The sequence below is a fragment of the Schistocerca cancellata genome, chromosome 1 (genome assembly GCF_023864275.1).
Source record: "Schistocerca cancellata isolate TAMUIC-IGC-003103 chromosome 1, iqSchCanc2.1, whole genome shotgun sequence".
NCBI classification, from domain to species: domain Eukaryota; kingdom Metazoa; phylum Arthropoda; class Insecta; order Orthoptera; family Acrididae; genus Schistocerca; species Schistocerca cancellata.
Genome location: NC_064626.1, coordinates 74,625,046 through 74,646,726, shown reverse-complemented (window position 1 = coordinate 74,646,726; position 21,681 = coordinate 74,625,046). Strand labels below are relative to the sequence as shown.

Below are 21,681 nucleotides of genomic sequence, written 5' to 3'. Positions count from 1 at the left end.
TCCTCCCTAAATTGCAAAACTCATTTACTACTTTAAGTGTCTCATTTCCTAATCTAATTCCCTCAGCATCACCCGACTTAATTTGACTACATTCCATTATCCTCGTTTTGCCTTTGTTGATGTTCATCTGGACTGGAAGGACAGATATGAAAAATCCAGGTGCTATACCACAACTGTACTAGCTGTGAACAAGTTGAGGAGGGAAGATCATCTTATGGATAATATAATAAAGAACACTAAGAAAAGTTTTGGTGAACTCAATACAAGTGATTGTTTTTATTTTGGCTGAGGCCACAATCATAGTAAAGTTTTTGAGTGAGGCTGCTGCCATTTGATAATAACTTTTACTTTATTGTTATACAATCCAGCTTTGGCCTTAGGCCATTTTTAGTTACAAAAACTTATTTGATGTCTTATGATATATATATATATATATATATATATATATATATATATATATATATATATATATATATGTGTCTGTGTATATTGTGTCTGTGTATATGAGGATGGATATGTGTGTGTGTGCGAGTGTATACCTGTCCTTTTTTCCCTCCTTTTTTCCCCCTAAGGTAAGTCTTTCCGCTCCCGGGATTGGAATGACTCCTTACCCTCTCCGTTAAAACCCAAATCCTTTTGTCTTTCCCTCTCCTTCCCTCTTTCCTGACGAGGCAACCATTGGTTGCGAAAGCTAGATTTTGTGTGTATGTTTGTGTTTGTCTGTGTGTCTATCGACCTGCCAGCGCTTTTGTTTGGTAAGTCTCATCATCTTTCTTTTTAAATATATTTTTCCCACGTGGAACGTTTCCCTCTATTATATATATATATATATATATATATGAGTTTTTGTACTTGAAAATGGCCTAAGGCTGAAATCTGGATTGTATAGCAATAAAATAAAAATTATTACAATCAAATGGCAGCAGCATCACTAAATAATAATAATAATAATAAGGCTGTTGCTTTTGCTGATTATGTCATGGTCTGAGGTGATCCAGAAGAGGAAGTTCAGACCAGACTCAAATGTGTGGAAATCCAAGTTCTAGGGTTACAACCTCCACATCAGGGAGACCACGACAGTGGTGATAGCAATCAGCAGAGAAGGGCATTCATCAATCGTGAAATTAGGAGACCACATAGGTAGAGTGTGTAGAAGTTTTAATCTCCAGAACGAGACTGGGCATCAGATCAGAAATGAAATTCCTTAGTTCCACCATCCAGAAGACTTTCCTTAAATCCACCATCCAGAAAACTAAGGTGGATAAGTTAAGGAAAGAGGAGATGAGGAAGAAAGCGGGTATCAAGACATTCCACTTGGACAGAAGCAGTACATACAGACTACTCTGGTAAGGGCTTGTAATGGGTTGGAGACTTCAAGAACAGTCCGAATAGATTTGGAAAGAGAGGTGGAAGAAAAACGCCCATTAGGAAGATCCAGAACCTGTTATTGGACATGTTAAAGGAAGACCGTGCTGACAGGGGAAGGGCAGTGGATGATGATCTCCATGACAGATTATGCATGGACAGAAGAAACGGGAAGATGCTCATTAACAGTACCAAAGGAACTGGAACTGTGCAGTGGTGGTGATGGAGGTGGTGGTGTTTTGTCCAAGGCTTTAGACTGGTTAGTTTTTTTTTTTTTGAGTGGTTGTTATTCTGCTGCCTTCACTATTCCATCTCAAAGCTACCTGGTTGTCTTCTACTGTTTCCTTTCCCCCAGTTTGTCACTTTTACCTAAGGCTCACCTCACTTTGAAACTGATGACAATCTTTGGTGGTGGTCCACCCCCCTCACCCCCCCTTGTCTTTCTGCAATTTTGTAAAGTTTGAATCAGCAGTTCATAACAGATACATTATGATCAGAGTGCACATCTATTTGTGGAAATGTGTTGGTTGTAAAGTCTTTTGTTTTGCCTTTATACAATCTATTTCGAACCTTGTTGTAGCTCCAACTTTTACTTTTCCTATTATCAGGTACCTGTCCCACACAATTAAATTTCCATTTTAACATACTGAATAATTTGTTTAATCTCATCACACACTATTTCTATCTCTTCATCATCTACAGTGTTAGTGGACATAATTCATAGGGCCTTCTTGTACTATTGTAGTGGATCTCGCCTTTGTGTGCATCTGGTCAGCGGTAGTGTACACACTATACTGTTCATAATACACTCCTGGAAATTGAAATAAGAACACCGTGAATTCATTGTCCCAGGAAGGGGAAACTTTATTGACACATTCCTGGGGTCAGATACATCACATGATCACACTGACAGAACCACAGGCACATAGACACAGGCAACAGAGCATGCACAATGTCGGCACTAGTACAGTGTATATCCACCTTTCGCAGCAATGCAGGCTGCTATTCTCCCATGGAGACGATCGTAGAGATGCTGGATGTAGTCCTGTGGAACGGCTTGCCATGCCATTTCCACCTGACGCCTCAGTTGGACCAGCGTTCGTGCTGGACGTGCAGACCGCGTGAGACGACGCTTCATCCAGTCCCAAACATGCTCAATGGGGGACAGATCCGGAGATCTTGCTGGCCAGGGTAGTTGACTTACACCTTCTAGAGCACGTTGGGTGGCACGGGATACATGCGGACGTGCATTGTCCTGTTGGAACAGCAAGTTCCCTTGCCGGTCTAGGAATGGTAGAACGATGGGTTCGATGACGGTTTGGATGTACCGTGCACTATTCAGTGTCCCCTCGACGATCACCAGTGGTGTACGGCCAGTGTATGAGATCGCTCCCCACACCATGATGCCGGGTGTTGGCCCTGTGTGCCTCGGTCGTATGCAGTCCTGATTGTGGCGCTCACCTGCACGGCGCCAAACACGCATACGACCATCATTGGCACCAAGGCAGAAGCGACTCTCATCGCTGAAGACGACACGTCTCCATTCGTCCCTCCATTCACGCCTGTCGCGACACCACTGGAGGCGGGCTGCACGATGTTGGGGCGTGAGCGGAAGACGGCCTAATGGTATGCGGGACCGTAGCCCAGCTTCATGGAGACGGTTGCGAATGGTCCTCGCCGATACCCCAGGAGCAACAGTGTCCCTAATTTGCTGGGAAGTGGCGGTGCGGTCCCCTACGGCACTGCCTAGGATCCTACGGTCTTGGCGTGCATCCGTGCGTCGCTACGGTCCGGTCCCAGGTCGACGGGCACGTGCACCTTCCGCCGACCACTGGCGACAACATCGATGTACTGTGGAGACCTCACGCCCCACGTGTTGAGCAATTCGGCGGTACGTCCACCCGGCCTCCCGCATGCCCACTATACGCCCTCGCTCAAAGTCCGTCAACTGCACATACGGTTCACGTCCACGCTGTCGCGGCATGCTACCAGTGTTAAAGACTGCAATGGAGCTCCGTATGCCACGGCAAACTGGCTGACACTGACAGCGGCAGTGCACAAATGCTGCGCAGCTAGCGCCATTCGACGGCCAACACCGCGGTTCCTGGTGTGTCCGCTGTGCCGTGCGTGTGATCATTGCTTGTACAGCCCTCTCGCAGTGTCTGGAGCAAGTATGGTGGGTCTGACACACCGGTGTCAATGTGTTCTTTTTTCCATTTCCAGGAGTGTAGTTTACCAGCAGCCCTGTTTTCCTGTTCATTGTTAGTCCTACTCCTGTGTTATCCCTATGTCATTTTCTATTGATATTCAGTATATATAACATCAACCTATCCATTTCTCTTCTCAAATTCTGTAGCCTATCTTCCCAATTAAGGGATCTAACACTTCACATTCTCACCTGTAGAATGCTAGAGTTCGATTTTTATGGTGACCTCATCATCGTAAATAGTCCACACCTGCAATTCCAAAAGGGGGAAGTATACCAAAATCAACAAACCATAGAGTGGAGCTGCATGTCTTTGAGAAATATAATGGCTGTAGTCTCACCCTGCTTTCAGCCATTTGTAGTTTTAAAGTGATGATATTTGTAAACGTAAATGGGAATATGAAAGTTAGTCTGACTTAACTGAATTCGTGTTTTATGTTGTTTTTTTTTCTAAAAAAAATAAAAACAATATCAGTGTCAGACTGTTTTATCAAGAGTACTAACTGGTTCACCTTAAGTGCAAAAACTTGAAAGACATACATTTACATTGCAGGCCCTTGTTCAATGATGCTTTGTCTTTTTTTTTGCATGACATATAATTTGTTTTGTTACAGTCGTGCAAGTTAAGGCTTCAGCCTCCATCTGGATCTGAACTTCCTGGGCACAGCCCATTTTTGCCACCTTCCGCCATCACGCAAGTCATGCTGATTGCAAATCCAAGAAAGGTGAGGAATCAAGTCACAATGATAATTTAAAAAGTATTTTGATGACTCTGCCTCAATTGAATGATGAAGGGTATTTTTAATATTTAGTATGGAAATAATTAATTTTGCATATTATTGTAATGTGGTGGTGATATGTTAAAATCTTCAAACCATTTGCATTGACACCTAAACACAAATATTCACATTAGAAAGACACTGTATATTAATCTGAAGACCTAAAAAATTCTAACATTGTTGTGTTAAACTGATATTATAACCTTTTTAGAAAAACACACACACACACAACTAATGTAAAGTATTGAAATCGCAGTTGTTTTAACTTCTAGTATTTAGGTTAACAGCTCAAAAATAAAAAGAGAATGTCTGTTACAGTATCTGTTGGCATGAGTAAACACCTCATACTACGGGACCTTTATAAAATAGTGCTTACATCTATTGACATCTGTTAATGTAACAATATAACACACATATAGCAAAAGTGAGTGGGTATACAGTCAGGTAACTTATTTGCATTTCACACTTCCTGTCTGAGGCTTAAAAAGATTATGGTCAACAAATGCAGACCTTTTGCCCTTTTTATCATTTTGTGCTTATAGTGTTCAGCATTACAACAGTAACAATATACATTTTGTTAATTTTCTGTAGTAAGAATTAAATAAACTTGTGAATGAGCACAGCATAAAACAGAATAATTATCTTTGGTGTACAATATCCTGCTAAGAAAGATAAGTCTGTTCCATTTCAGTACAGTGAGATTTGAGATTTAATTCCATTTGCATGTGATTCAGTGTTAACATCCGAAGGATTTCCTACAAATATTGACTTCTGCACACCTGGTCAAACAATATTTTGATATGACGTTGCACTATGCATTTAGAGCTGGAGAAAAGATAGACTAGGAAGAAAAATTAACAAATCAATTAATAGAAAAAATACTGATTGACATTGCTCAGCAGTGGATATTGAAAAAGACAATAGCTACATTGGTTAAATTTTGAACATCATTCTTATCCTAATGAAGTTTCTTTCTGACTTGGAAGTGATGGAAGAACCCATAATGAATGTATCCAAAAGATTTAGTGCAGGCAGATAGCTGAAGAAAGGTGACATCGTAATTAACAAGGAAAATATCAAATTAAAAGTTCCTGCAGAAAATCTACAAAATCGTATTCACCATTATGTATAATAAGGGTGTAAACCACTGTGGGAGAACTGTACACGACGTTCAAAGTCATTGCCATGCAATTCCTGGTCTACATCTACATATATACTCCGCAATCCACCATACGGTGCATGGCGGAGGGTACCTCGTACCACAACTAGCATCTTCTCCCCCTGTTCCACTCCCAAACAGAACGAGGGAAAAATGACTGCCTATATGCCTCTGTACGAGCCCAAATCTCTCTTATCTTATCTCTGTGGTCTTTCCGCGAAATGTAAGTTGGCGGCAGTAAAATTGTACTGCAGTCAGCCTCAAGTGCTGGTTCTCTAAATTTCCTCAGTAGCGATTCACAAAAAGAACGCCTCCTTTCCTCTAGAGACTCCCACCCGAGTTCCTGAAGCATTTCTGTAACACTCGCGTGATGATCAAACCTACCAGTAACAAATGTAGCAGCCCGCCTCTGAATTGATTCTATGTCCTCCCTCAATCTGACCTGATAGGGATCCCAAACGCTCAAGCAGTACTCAAGAATAGGTTGTATTAGTGTTCTATAAACGGTCTCCCTCACAGATGAACCACATCTTCCCAAAATTCTACCAATGAACCGAAGACGACTATCCGCCTTCCCCCACAACTGCCATTCATATCGCTCTGCAGTGTTACGCCCAAATATTTAAGTGACGTGACTGCGTCAAGCGCTACACTACTAATGGAGTATTCAAACATTACAGGATTCTTTTTCCTATTCATCTGCATTAATTTACATTTATCTATATTTAGAGTTAGCTGCCATTCTTTACACCAATCACAAATCCTGTCTAAGTCATCTTGTATCCTCCTACAGTTACTCAACGACGACACCTTTCCGTAAACCACAGCATCATCAGCAAACAGCCGCACATTGCTATCCAAAAGATCATTTATGCAGATAGAAAACAACAACGGACCTACCACACTTCCCTGGGGCACTCCAGATGGTACCCTCACCTCCGATGAACGCTCACCATTGAGGACAACGTACTGGGTTCTATTACTTAAGAAGTCTTCGAGCCACTCACATACTTGGGAACCAATCCTATATGCTCGTACCTTAGTTAGGAGTCTGCAGTGGGACACCAAGTCAAATGCTTTCCGGAAATCAAGGAATATGGCATCCGTCTGATACCCATCATCCATGGTTTGCAAGATATCATGTGCAAAAAGGGCGAGTTGCGTTTCGCAGGAGTGATGCTTTCTAAAGCATAGAAATTTGGTACGGGTGCAATCGATGTTGATGTAGCATTCTCAACACTGACATTTTTGAGATTCCTGATTTTTGCGCAATTTGTCTGCTACTGATGCGTGAATTAGCTTCAACAGCAACTAAAACACCTACTTGGGCATCACCATTTGTTGCAGGTCGTGGTTGACATTTCACATGTGGCTGAACACTTCCTGTTTTCTTAAATAACGTAACTATCTGGCGAACGGTCCCGACACTTGGATGATGTCGTCCAGGATACCAAGCAGCATACGTAGCACACGCTCATTGGGCATTTTGATCACAATAGCCATACATCAACATATCGACCTTTTCCGCAATTGGTAAACGGTCCATTTTAACACGGGTAATGTATCACGAAGCAAATATGTCCACACTGGCGGAATGTTACGTGATACCATGTACTTATATCTAAAAACAAAGATGATGTGACTAACCAAACGAAAGTGCTGGCAGGTCGATAGACACACAAACATACACACAAAATTCAATCTTTCACAACCAATGGTTGCTTCATCAGGAAAGAGGGAAGGAGAGGGAAAGACGAAAGGATGTGGGTTTTAAGGGAGAGGGTAAGGAGTCATTCCAATCCCGGGAGTGGAAAGACTTACCTTAGGGGGGAAAAAAGGACAGGTATACACTTGCGCGCGCGCGCGCGCGCGCGCGCGCACACACACACACACACACACACACACACACACACACACACTGATATGTTTGTGTGTCTATCAACCTGCCAGCACTTTCGTTTGGTAAGTCACATCATCTTTGTTTTTAGATATATTTTTCCCACGTGGAATGTTTCCCTCTATTATATTCATACCATGTACTTATACATTTGTGACTATTACAGTGCCATCTATCACAAAACGAAAAAGGTGGTCCAACTAAAATATTAATATTTGTTTATGTACTACACGAATATGTAATAAAAAATGGGGGTTCCTATTTTAAAAAAAAAACATAGTTGATATCCATTTGACCTATGGCAGCGCCACCTAGCGGGCCAACCATAGTGCCATCTGGTTTCCCCCTTCAAGCTAGACGAGTTTCGTTCTTTGTAGTTTATTCATTTGATACTTAGTTCGTAAGATATTTGGCCCAATCACTATCAATGGACCACCCTATATACCTATGAACATAAGTTAATGTTCATTTGAAGATGACTAAAAAGGCAAACTTGGTCAGTAGTGTTGAATAAATTATGTTATTTCAAATACATGGACAGCTTAAGCAGAATTTTACAAATCTGCCTTCCTTGAAACAATTTTTTTTTTATCACAATACATGTTTCAACTCGTCTGATACCTCCTCTAGGCTTGACGTTATTTCTTAATTTGTGTTGTTTTTGGCTTAAATTTACAGAACGCCGTTCTTCGGTAAATTATAAGCTGGAAGCAGACCGTGTTTTTACATTATAACTCCCCATGAAGCTTTATATTTAATGCTGAAGTAGAATATAAACTGCCAGTTGTACAATTTCTTGGCTTCACAGATGACCTTATTAATTTTTTATAATGTTTGAAGACGTCATAAAAAATTATTGTGCTTAGTTCTGGCATATACAGACAAGTGTTTGAGGCATATGAGTAGAGCAAATGCCAAGCAAACCCTTACTACATCATTGTAGCTCTGTGTGTGCAGTAACGCATGTTTCCCGACATATCTGGCAACTGGTGAAATGAACCTATTTCTAACAGATCGAGGAGAATGTTGCAAATGGTGATTTGAGAAGCGTTACTTTGTAAGTAAATTTCCTTTTACACAAGATGAATTACGTTACATGTGAGAATGTGCGATGAATTCCTTAAATCACTGTGTGTTGAACTCTCATTCAAAACTTAACACTTTGAGGTCCAGCCACGGAGAAAAATTTCGGATCCAAAAGACCAGCCATTTATGTCATTTTTTAAAATTTTAGTGGCACACTTGTCTGTAATATATCTTAAATGGTAACAAGCACAACAAAGAGCTAATATTATATGTGAAAGCTTAGCTTTGCTTGTAACTAACTAAGAGTACATTAATCTAAAGCATTAACTTTTCCTATTTGTGTGTTCACGCCACTTAACAGGGATGTAGCTATTGGCTGACTGCATCACTTGTCCTATGCTCTGAATATCTGCTGTAATCGGCTGGCAAGATCAGGTGACATGAGCTTTGGTTGGCTGACAAAAGTGCATTGCAATCTTGATTTCAGTGCTTCGGAAATTAATGTGCTGCATTTGGTGGAATTTGCATTTATACTTTCATAATTAGAAAACGTGCAGTGTGCATGTTGCAGTGCATCAGAGATCTTTCCAAAAACATAGTCATTTTTTTTCCATTTCTTAAAGTGCCAGGAAGTTCTACATCAGTGTATAAAACGATTACCATGCAAACAATTAATAACTATTACAGCTCAGAGGGAAATTATGTCAGGTAACATGGAGAAAGTGTATTTTTTAAATGGGAAAAATCTGGCTTTCTTTCTTTCACATCCCCACCCCCCCTTCCCGCGGGTGAAAGACATTAGTATAATGTTATTTTAGTTATTGTTGTTGTGGTCAGAAATGACAGTATGAAAAAAATAACATTCCCACTGTTTGATGTACCACATGGGTAGGAGTGGGACATAAGTGGTTATTTGTAACCTCTAATTTCTCAGAAAATGACTGCACAAAAACTACAAGACAGGTAAAATGCACACACGCATCAGTGGATATTGCATCTCTCCCAGGTTTTTAACTCACACAACAGGTGCTCAGTATGGACAAATGTCATTATATGCATGCACTTCATTGATATAAATAGGCCAGGAAGACGCAACAGCAGCCTGCATTGCAAATCTGTTCATTGGGTTACCTTTCTGCTGGCACAAAGTAATTCAGTTCAAGAAATAGCAGCTACAACCTACAGGTGCAAACTGTAACTGTAAGAATTCTGCAAAATGTTAGCAGGTTTCCCTCTACCAGTGGGACACTGATACAAGCAATAACATGCAGCAAATTCCCAGTGGTTCTCTGATAACCTATTATGGGACATGTACATGATTAAATTACTATTGATAGTATTTTAAACTCCTTAAGAGAAGGAAATTATCATTTTGTCTGTACACATTTACAAGTGAATTATTTTTTGAATGAACAGTCATTGCATTGCTTGTTAAAAGATGAGCTGTTTCACTACATGGAAAAGTGAGATCAGGAGGTGGCTACTGTTCGTCTTATTAAAAAATTTAAATATGTCCACTGTATTTAAAATGATCAATACAGTTGCCGACTGCCTCCATCCCTGCTCCCTTTTTGCCACTTCACTAGCTCTCACAGAAGTGCCAAAGTGCACTACTACACTTCACTTCACTGAACATATGAAGTGCATAATTGATTCAGTGTTTTGCTATCATTTTTTGTTGTTGTTGTTGTTGTTACTGAAAGTTGGACTCGACATTTTTTTACTTCCATTTTCAGGAACCAGTTTCCCTGAAATTCATGATAAGTTATTCAATGGATGATGACACTATAACTGAAATGGGTGAAGTAGAGCAGTTGCCATCTGAAGTGCAGTGACTTCAAAAATAAATAAAAAACTATCATAATGATGAGAAATTATATTATTTGTTGGAATCTGCATGAGTAACATCAAGGCTGGAATTTATGTTGGCTGTTTGTTCTGCAGTGCTGTTGTATGCTGTACATAAAAAAATTAATGAGGTTAAATATGTATTTTTATTGCTGCATCAAACCTTATTGATAATAGTTTCACAAAGACTGTAACACACCAAAACAAAGTGTAATTTTTAAGTGTAATCCATGTACAGCCACCTAAACTACATAAATTGTCGTGTACACTGTAATATTTTAGAAACGGTAGCCATAACTGTATTTCCCACAATGAATGTACTTGAGCTATTTATGAAATATGTTATTTGTTGTTGGATTTCGTGGAGGTGCTTCATCTATGCTGTGTCTGCTTCACTACTCACTTCTATTTCGTTTTGCAGTCTTCTTTCTTGTAGTAGTGCCACAATCACAGAAAACAGTATTTACTCAACAGCCAATGAGCTATAACACCTTAAATTTGTTTTTAAGTGTGTTATTTAAAGCTTTACTCTGAATTGGCTTTATATTAGTTGTCACGTCATTAAGTGACAGAAGACACTCAACAATACCGTGGTGGTATATTTTTGCAGCCATCGGAGCAGTTTCTTATTGCCGTGTAGTTAAATTATTGTTTACAACTTATTGTAAAATTTACTACAATTTATGTGACCTTGTTGAAGCATTGTAGCAATGCTTGTAATTGCCAAAAAATGTTTATAATGTATGTTTATTTGCAAATTATAAAAATTTTATAGTCTATATGGATTATTGTATTAATGCTTGCTGCATGAAGTAATTCATGCAGGGGTTAAGAGCTACAAATTGATCATTTGTTACGATAAATTTGCTTTGAAAATAGCTTTGATGTCACATAGCTATTTCTATAAATATACTTAGTGGAAGCATTGTTCAGTTAGAAGATAGGTAATACATTAACAGGAGTGAGTGTAGCCCTTTGGCCAAGTTTCTCATTTATCCACGCCATACACCATATCTCTCCCCCCCCCCCCCCCCCCCGCCCCCCGCCCCCCTCCCCACTCCTCCTCACCCCACTGCCACCCTACCCCTTCCACTGTGATACAAAATGAGATTGATACATTTTGAATGAGTCAGTTTTATAAAGAGAACATAAAGAAAATATCTAATAGAGTAGAGGTAAGCAAACATAATATTTATTAAATTTAATGAATGCAGCAGTTAAGGGATGTTTGGTTGAAGATTGGTTGGGTGAAAGGTCATATTGTACATCACTGAGTTTAAAAAAAGGTAAATATGGACACATCAAATTTAATCTCAGTTTATACACACTTTGAACACTCTAGTACATAAGTGGATAGTTTTAAACTCAGAATATGTTTGCTGATAATGCATACTGTCATTGACAGAAAAGAATACACTGTATCCAACAGAACTTGGAGGATATATTCATCCCATTTGTAGTGTGAGACAGGGTATAGAATTAAGAATAACTGTGGCCAGCAGTAAAGACTGTAAAGTGAGTAATTTACAGTAAGTGTCGTGAAAAGCAATTCATCAGAAATTCAGAACTTAGTTACAGAGACAGCGAGAAATGTGGAAAATTTCTAAAAGCTAATTATTGTTTTTAAGATAACTTTCTGTATCTTACTGCATTGTCTTGGTGACATGCACAGGGTATCCCTTTAGTGTAGAGACATGAATGTGGTCAAGTGCACATAAAATGAAAGTTTGAAAGATTCAGCATTGACTAGCTGCTTCTGTTTCCAGTATATATCAACATTTTTTACAGAATAGATATTCTTTGGAAATAAGCATTCAGTAGTTAATCACTGTGATGACATGATACACCATGGACTGTTCTTTTTCGTTCGGGGGTACTAATCTGCTTATTAATTTAATTCAATTCAATTTGACAGGTATTAAAGATAATATAACTTTGAGTTCTAGACCAGGAGGAGTCAACTTGCAGTTGTCCTGATTCAGAGTCCATTGAAGGAAATTTAGTTTGTATATCACATTTTGTTACAGACCTACATAGTCAAACAATATAAAATTGCGTTATGCTTCCTCAAAGCAGATTCTGTAGTGTAATACTCAGTGCATGACACTGTTCATTATTGGAAAAAAGTCTTCTAACTTTGCAAGATGAAAATATTTACAACACTGCACAAACGTGGTAACGTAACATTTAGTATAGAATAACCAAAAACAGGTACAAAGACACCTGGTCAGTTAGAATGAGAGATTTTTCTCAATTTGGTGCAGAGAAATGAATTACTACTTCTCATTTGTAGTTTAATAGGTAAACAAGCAATCTTAATTGGTACTGAATAGCATGGCTTTGTCAATGACATGTTATTTGAGCAATGTATTTTTATCCATTTTTGTATTTATAGTAATTTATGTGATCGCATTAATAATGCCACGAGCAGAAAAAAATTGTAGTTAGTTTCTTTCTTTGCAAAGAGGGACTCGTCAGTACATTTGGTAACAAGCAGTTCTACATGATACATTTTACATATTAGGATGTTAATTTTTAATTATTTTATTTTTTCTGGACATTTACAACAAAAAAGTACATATAAATGTTACCCTCAGTCAAAACTACCTTCCTTTTAAGTAATTCATAGTGATACTTTTTACGCTAGGAGGCTACCTGCATCTGGCACTTTTGTTTGTAACATGTACACAGCCTTTCACATGAATTCTTTTATAAAATTTAGATACAGCGATAAGTAAGAATATTTAGCCATAGGTGTCAACACAATATAGGTGGCAAGCATTATAATATGCTTTATGAATTGAAGAATAAAAATTATTAAGAACAGTGCACATTCATGTTACATAACAAGGTTTAATAGCTGTTAAAAAATAAAAAAAGGGGGTGGGGGGGAGGTGAATGTTATGTTTCATCACTGTGGTGATGACATTGTGTTAATTCAGATATTTCTTTATGAAGAGCTATCCGTGGTTTTAATACAATAATAATAAGTGTTCTGGAGCTAAAAATTCTCAACGTCAGTTTGGATCTTACAGAGTCCTGCAGTGAACCACCAAGTTTTGATTGCAGAATGATAGAAACATTTACATCATTGACAAAAGAACTTATTGTCATTGCTTAAAAATTATCAATGGTTAGTACAGAATCCACAGGTAGTTTGTTGCACAGTTTGTGCTGTGTAGTGATCATAACTGATTAGATATAGTTACTAATCATGAATTTATGGAAGCATCGGTGTCAGTAAATTCTCAATTTGTAACTGAATGCAGTCTCTTATGCAATATATTTTAAGCAACTAATTCAATATCAACTTTACGGAAATTCCTGGATGGAGCAGTACATAAAATATGGGAAAGGCAATAACTCACCTATAGTAGGTCAATGTTTGAAGCACAGAAACACATAACAGTAAATAGCATTGTCACCAGGTATTGAACAGCAGCTCTTTTTCTAGCAACAATACACACATTCACACATGCAACCAGACACACCCAAATGTGCACTCGCGTGGCCATGTCTTACTTTCACACTAACTTTTGAGCATTAGCTCTTTTTTCTGGCAATAGTACACACAGTTGTGCACACAGCCGCACAGCCGCACAGACACCCCTAATGCACACTACCATGGCCACGGCAAGGCCCGACCATAGGTGTGTCTATTTGTGTGTGTCTGGAGTTGTATGTTTTAATTTGTATACCATTGCTAGAAAAAGAGCCAGTGCTCGAAAGCTAGTGTGAATGCCATTTCCTGTTACATGATTCAGTGCTGCATACTTTGATCCACTGGAGGCGAGTAATTACGTTTCCCTTATACAGCTCAGCATCAAATTTAGTAAATGGCTTAAGTCTCATTTAGTATTTTGTGTCAACTGATCTGTGCCACTTTTTTATAATAGTACATGTTGGATCAACACATTGTTTAGTATGATAACCCTGCCCCCATCTACCTCTCATGCCCCCTCCCTCCTTCCTCAGCTCTTTCCAACAAAGAGCAAATAATGCAATCATGTTAACTGCAGTGACTCGGATCTATGAAATTTGTAATGATAGACATACTAATAAAATGATATCCTTTCATGCAGATTTGCATGGGATAATGATTACCTAAATTACATAAGGCATTTTGGGATGGTTTCTTTGAAATGGACATGGCCAGTTTTCTTCCCTGATCCAAACTTATGCTTTGTCTAAAATGACCTTGTCAGCAAAAAGTCATTAAATCATAATTTTCCTATTTCATGAGGTAAAGAAAATTGTGTAGTTATATTTGAAGAGATGGTCATATGTGGAAGTACTGAAAAATTCATTTGATTAGCAAATCAATAACCGTATGTGGTATCTTGAAAGCAAAATACAATCGAACATACTGAATGAAAACACTTAGTGATGGCTGGCAGTTATGATGGTTTACCTACTGATCAACTGCATGGAAAGGAGGGGTTGGGAGAAATGCGACAACACTCTCAAGATTCTCTACACTGGCCATTCACTTTTTTTCTGCAACTTACTTATTCTTTTTTCCTTTGCATTTAAATTTATATTTTTTTTGCATTTTCGACCTTTTTTCCTCTGCTTTAAAAAGTAATTTATGTGTCGGGAACCTTTATGATTTTATCACTCCCAACTGTGTCAAGTATTGTTACTTTATAGTGTTCAACATGTGATATTTATTCAGGCATGTATCAGAGTGCTATTTACAAAGGTAATCTTAAAAACTGCGCTGGTGTATAGGTGTGCGTGTGCGTGTGCGTGTGCGTGTGTGTGTGTGTGTGTGTGTGCGCGTGTGCGCGCGCGCGCGCGTGCGTGCGTGCCCGCATTTATTGTTGTGTTCCTGTAGTGAAAGCCATTTTACTGATGAAGATTTGGTCACACCCCAAATATGAAAAAAAGTGACTCCAGCAAGAACACGTCCATGTCATAAAAGAAGACACTTTTTTATGTTATCCATGAAGCAACCCTGATGGATAAAACATACTGAAAACAGCAAATATAATGTTGCAAGACTGTGTACTAGTGAACAATAAGAAGTAGGGGACTCGGGTTTAATACACTGATTCAAAGAACAAGTGAATACACTCATTGGCTCTTGTTTTCATGTCTGAAGATGCAGGAAACTTTCTATTGTGACAGTTGTGTGAGGACAAACTTTTATAAGAGTTTCCTTTTAGACTGCGGTGGCTTGTTCTTAAGTTAACAGCAGCCTCAGCTTCTGTATTGCCTAAAACATGATGGCACATTTCATCTGTATAATCAGCATAACTAAACAGGATAACATCATGTTCACATTTATAGACAGATATTGTTAAACAACAAGGAACTGTAAATTAGCTCACTGACAGACAGGTTTTAAGTTTAGTATCTCAATAAAAGAGCAGAAATTTATAATTAATTATCCCCATTATTCTAGCCATGAGAAAGGGTTAATATCTTGGTCATTTAAAATCTAGATATTTTGTTATGAACAAACATCTGCTGTGTTTGATATTCCACGTCTTGGTGAAAAGTGCAGTCTTATATGGTTGAACCAGTGTAGGAGGACAAATCACATGTGAATTTAGAATATAACACAATCTAAAGGGTATTTGTTGACATTATAAGTGGCTTCTCAATTCTGAACATGGTTTGTTAGGATAATTTTTAACAGGTTACAACTTGTAACACTTTGAGTATTTGTAACCTAACATATGTGGTGTTATCTTCACGTGTTAAGTTTGCAGGTTATTGGGCTGTTCCAGTTCTACTTTGATATACTTGATACTAAATTAACTAAGCAAAGCATTTTAGTTAGCTGTAGAAACTACCACATTTGTAAGAGTAATGTCTAGTAACTTGTTAGTTTTAGCACACACTATGCTTGTGTAGAAACTTGTAAAGTTATGATTTACATTCCTGGTGCATTGGAAATCTAAGTAACTTGTATTTGATGTTATTTTGTAACATATAGTAGTGTGTTTATTGTGGAGTATTATATTGATCTTGTGTAGTTAGAAACTAAACAGTTCGGAATCCCGTGTTATATTATGCCTCGCAGTTATTTCCACAAGGACTTTGCAGTAAACTACAATGTGGACGTGTATAACTTGACAACTTTATGTATATGGAAGGTGGCTTTTATACTAAGTTTTGTCCTTGGGAGAAATGTGATTTTATACATTTTTCATTAGAAAACTGAAATTATGAACATGTGAAAAAAGAATAGAAAATATAAAAGAATTTATCTTTATCATTAGGATTACTGTTGCATGACTTTCCTTGTAACAAGTTGATGATAAAATGTGCAGCAGCATTCTGTGTATTTTTAGAGCAAATGTTGCTATTTGCATGACTTCTCTCATAAATCAAATTTTGGCTTACGTTGTGATGAGTGGTATTCGCTAGCATTTTCTTATACATATAGATCTCAGTCATTATGTAACTAAATTAGCATCTTTTGTTAGATCAAATCAACATACTTGCAAATACCATATGGGTGTGGCGCAAACTGTTACTTAGTGTACATAACTTAAAGTTATCAAATTGAAAGATGACTAATTTTCATCGTGTTTTCGCTCAACCTTCTGTCCTCCTTGAACACTGGTAAATATGTAAAGACTACATAATGTGTCCCTGCACATTTAAAAAAATACTGTATGCAGTTAATTGAATGTAGGCAGCTATAAATGTTTAATGACAGGAATATTGGAATAACAGGTAAGTTGAGAGCCTGGACATGAGGTGTGGCACTACTTGCTTCTCTTTCCATAGCAGAATTCTGTTACTGAAAGAGCCCCTTCAAAATATTCATTTTTTCTGGCTGACATTTATAGACTTTTGTATTTCAGTGGTGAAGTGGTTACCTTTCACCTCTTTTTATATTTGTGACACAGCTATTTGAATATATGCATATGCATGAATATATTTGTGTCATCAGGTTGTGACCTTTTTCTAACTGTGATGTTCATTCGATGGCTGCTCAAAATGTATGTTGCAAAGTTTCCAGAGAGAGAACTACATGAGACATTTTCTTTATTTTTTGTGATATACTTTTTGCTTGTGATCAGTAAAAAATCCTGCTGAATTTGCTTGTAGAACACTGGTTGTGTATGTATAAAAAGTATGCATATTAACAGTGTGACTTTTGTTAAATCAAGTACTTACATAAAAGTATTAGAATTTTGATCTCAATACTGATGAAACTGTACTTTTTAAGGGATGTAAATATTTTTGTACAATAGCATAGTAAATCAACCTCTTGTTTCTTTTTATTGTTATCATTGGTGCTGCTGCTGTTGTGAAGTTTGTTTCAAAAGACATATTTTCATTTTAAATCTTGACAAAGAACAGTTTTCTTGTGTGCAGAATCTATTTGATCAGTGTATGCATTCAGTTTTTGTAATCATAGCAGCAGCTGTTTGAGGCTTCATATGTAGCCTTTAGATTTTTAGCATGTTTTACTAAAAAGTGTAAAATTCTTTAAATATTGTGAAGTAAAATTGAAATAAACTGACTTATATAATGAATTTGTCTTTATTGTCCATGAAACATACTAGGACAAGTTGAGAGGGTCTTGGTCTGAAAGTCTTAAAATGGTTTTCAGATCGTCTCTTTAATTCAACTGATCCAGATGGCTTTGTATTTTTCATTGTTTAACTTTTTAATCTCCTCAATGGAATCAATAAGAAGAATCCTTTTTGCATCTCGGGAAAAACTGGCACAGGGTGACTGGCTTGCACCCTTTATTACGATTGCTTTCAATTTATGGAATCAAGTGGTGGACCCATGTCTCATATTATGCAGCAACTAATTGAGCCAAAAAATTAGTTGCATCAATTTTTTTTAAAAAAATCTGAAAATTTTTGAGTAATTTATTTTCAAATTTGCTTTGGAGTCGGATTTATTTGTTCTATGTTGGGCTCCAATGCCCGGAGACAGTGGCCGTTTGTGTGTGTGTGTGTGTGTGTGTGTGTGTGTGTGTGTGTTTTCTATTGTGGAAGAAGGACTTTATCAGGAAGCTTAAAATTTTAGCAGTCTTTTTGTTTGTGCCTGTCTGTGATTCAATGCCTCCTCTGTGTGATGAGTAGCAATCTGTCCTTTCCATATTATTGTAATTCCATCCAAAACTTTCTTCTGATATTTACGTGGTATCAGATATTTGATACATCCTTATGAGCTGATTTACGCTACAATATTTTTGTTGATGTTTTGTGTGTGGTTGCAGCATCGGTATGTGCCTCAAATGGATCACCTTCAGTTAAGTACAAATTCAAGGAGCCATTTCTTAACTGCAAAAAATGAAGCAGATACCATGTAAAACATTCACCAACTGGGAATGAATGTCTGTTGGTGATAAACTAAAAGAATTTTGTAAATTTTTAGTATTCCAATTCATTCATTTGCCCTAAACACACACAACAGAACAGTTAGAAAACACCATGTAAACAGAATTTTCGTAGATCATTCTGTGTAATTTTTTAGGTATTACGTATAACTGAAAATATTATATTTCCAGATCTGAGAATATTTTAATTCATGTGTGTTTGGCAACTTAGTTTATAAGTGAAAGTTGCTTTAAAACTGAAATATCCTCGCATAAATTGAATGTATCTTGCTTTTAGATTTCTATTATTTCTGTAATATAGAAACTATCTAAGATCTCATGTTTTATTGAAATAATATCTGAAGTTGTAAGTCTTTTCTGTTGCACTGTTGGTCTTACAGAATTATTTGAATTTTGGATGGTACTGGAACTAGCAGATTAAGAAATATTCTTAATGCTATTGCTGTGTTGGGAAAGTTTGTGTCAAATCATTTTTTAAGATATTGCTGGACAATATGTGGATCACAAGACCAACTTTTAGAAAATGTAGTTTAAAGCATTAATTTTAGTATACTACATACCAGTACTGCCAATATCAGTTTTGGTTCTCAAATTGTCTTTAGATTTCAGATGTAAATCTTCACAATGTTTGGCCAATTCTTCTTTCGGGTATCTAAATAATGTAGTGCTGACCAAACTAAAAATATCATCTTCAGTTTTTAGCTTTTCAAGTATCTTTGTAAAGGAAATTCATGTGTGATCTGGAATTCAAAAGAAAACTCAACTTTGTAATCGATTTTCAGGTCTAATAAAACTTTCTCATGATGTTCGTACTGAAATTGTGTCTTCTTGGGCAAAGTATATTTACTGGAGGGAAATCTGTTTCAGCATTTAATTTGTGTACCACTTTGCCACATTCCTGTAAAACGATTTCAAATTGTTCATCTGTGAGATATTCTGTGAATTTTATTAATAAAACTCTTTAATAGATTTATGCATACCTGCATATTAACTGTCAGACTTAGCACCATTTTGCTGAAAGAATTAACTTTGTTCAAAGCACTGAACCAGGTTAGAAAAGAGCAAATAAATTTAAAATTCTAAATTTTGAAAGCAAGTTTTGTAAGTTGTAATGTAACCCCAACTAGGCCAGTTTTCTGATATATCCAACAGAGCATCAAATATTTGTTCAGTACGATATTATAACGGTTTGATTGTGTCAACTCCATCTCGTAGCACTTAGAGCTTCTAATTTTAACCCTGGTAAATGTTAGCAGACAATCAACAATATACTTGGGAGATGAAAAGAATATGTGAATTTATTGATCTACATCTAAGAAATTGATCTTTTTGTGAGAAATACTTGCTCCATTATTTACTGTTGTGTTTAAACTATGAGCTGAGCAAGGAACATTATATTCACACTAATTGATATAAAAAAAAATTTTCTGCAATGTCTTGCGTTTTCCACGCACGTTTGAGCCATTAATGTAAGCTAGCCCTCATAAATTGTGAATATCAAAGTTTAATTGCAAAAGTAAATTCAAAACAAAATTTAATAAACTGCCTCCAGTTGAACAGATAACTGGAAAAAAACCAATGAAGTTTAAATTTTTTTTTTGTTTTTGTGGAATCAAAAAATTTAAAAACCTCTCTCACACCGGCCTGATTTAGCTTCACTGATCAGGATAGTAAGAACATGCGTATATTAAGGGAATTTTCATTGACAAAGCAGGCTTATCACATTCACACAGTTCAATACTGTTCTATCCTGATTAAATTGAGCTTAACTTAAATTCCATAAGGCAGTGAAGCAATTTCGAAGTCTCGGTGCGACGAAAATTGTCAGTCGATCTCCTGGAAACATTTGTAATAATTATTAACTTTCGGTGATCACATGGGGAAGACCAGAGATCTGCTGGCAAGACCGTGTTAGCCTATTTATTTGAAGTAACTGGATATCTTGAGCACACAAAACGGCAGGTTCGTCCAGTGTAAATCAGACGTTCCCCACTGATCCCGTGCAACACAGCGTAGTAAGCAGACACTGTCAATAATAAACAGTTAAATAATTTATAAAATTTCTGAAAGTATCGCGGAGAGACCGCTGCAAGAGACATTACATCGCCCCTCGCAGCGAGCAAAGTTGATATGTATCCACTTTGCGAGCTAACTATTGGCTTAGCTAACTCGTTAGAATTTGTGGAACATACGTTCCTATAAATTTTAAGAAGTTAGTAAGATTTTTTTTTTTTTAATTAGAAGAATTGAAAGAGATTTTGTATCTTCGTTACTAGATACCTAGTTGTTGCTTTCACGTGTACTGGGGCATACCCGCATCCCACGTACACAACCAGGGAAGATTGACTTATATAGTTGTTAATCAGGTCTACCTATTCAGGAACTGGCCTCTGGCCTTCACAGGGAAACCCCGGAAAACCTGGAGGCTTAGACCCCAAATAGGTATCACAGATGATAGGAAAGACAGAATAATTTAGAAATTTGAGAGATATTCTAGAATTCATAGGAAAGATAAAATCTGCCTCATAGCCAAAAAAAAATCTTTACACATGCAAAATTTTTTACAATCTTCTGAAAAATTTTCTTCATCGATGTCCTGCTGAACTGCGGTGAAACTGATCGAACAGGAACATGGGACACGGCACGGAGGACAGGCGTAGCATTGGCATACCGGACGGAAGACGTAACGGATTTGAGAGACCAGAAGGAACCTCAGGAACAGGTACTCAGGATTGTTGCGTGAAACAATCGAAATTCGTCTAAGGAATGGTCAACTATTAAAGATTCCTGGAAGAGAAGGGTTAGTCGAATTTCTCCAGATTCATTTTGAACTCAAATATGGACCTGATCCATCCAATCTTCCATCTGAGGAATGGGAAAATCCATTCGTCTTGTACTTTCCATACCTAGGTGTCTTAATCGATACTGTAGTTGCACAATATCACAACTCTAGATCAGAAAATTTTTGAAAACATGGATAATTTCATTCTCTTCTTGAGTAAGCCGAAAGGTTCTAATCCTGGTTTTAATTATTTATTTATTTAATTTTTTTTTCCTTGGCTTTTCCAAGTGGAAGTAGATCTG

At 37.3% G+C, this 21,681-nt stretch overlaps 1 protein-coding gene across 1 annotated transcript in view; it reads left to right on the top strand.

The window, feature by feature from the left end:
- LOC126165269 (ADP-ribosylation factor-binding protein GGA2) overlaps window positions 1-10,417 on the top strand; it is a 117,868-nt gene extending 107,451 nt beyond the window's left edge. Inside the window, exons 10-11 of the mRNA XM_049920305.1 lie at window positions 4,186-4,296; window positions 10,169-10,417. Coding sequence (XP_049776262.1) covers window positions 4,186-4,296; window positions 10,169-10,267 — 210 coding nt within the window. The 3' untranslated portion in view covers window positions 10,268-10,417. The remainder of the gene's footprint in view (window positions 1-4,185; window positions 4,297-10,168) is intronic.
- Window positions 10,418-21,681: the final 11,264 nt, after the last annotated feature.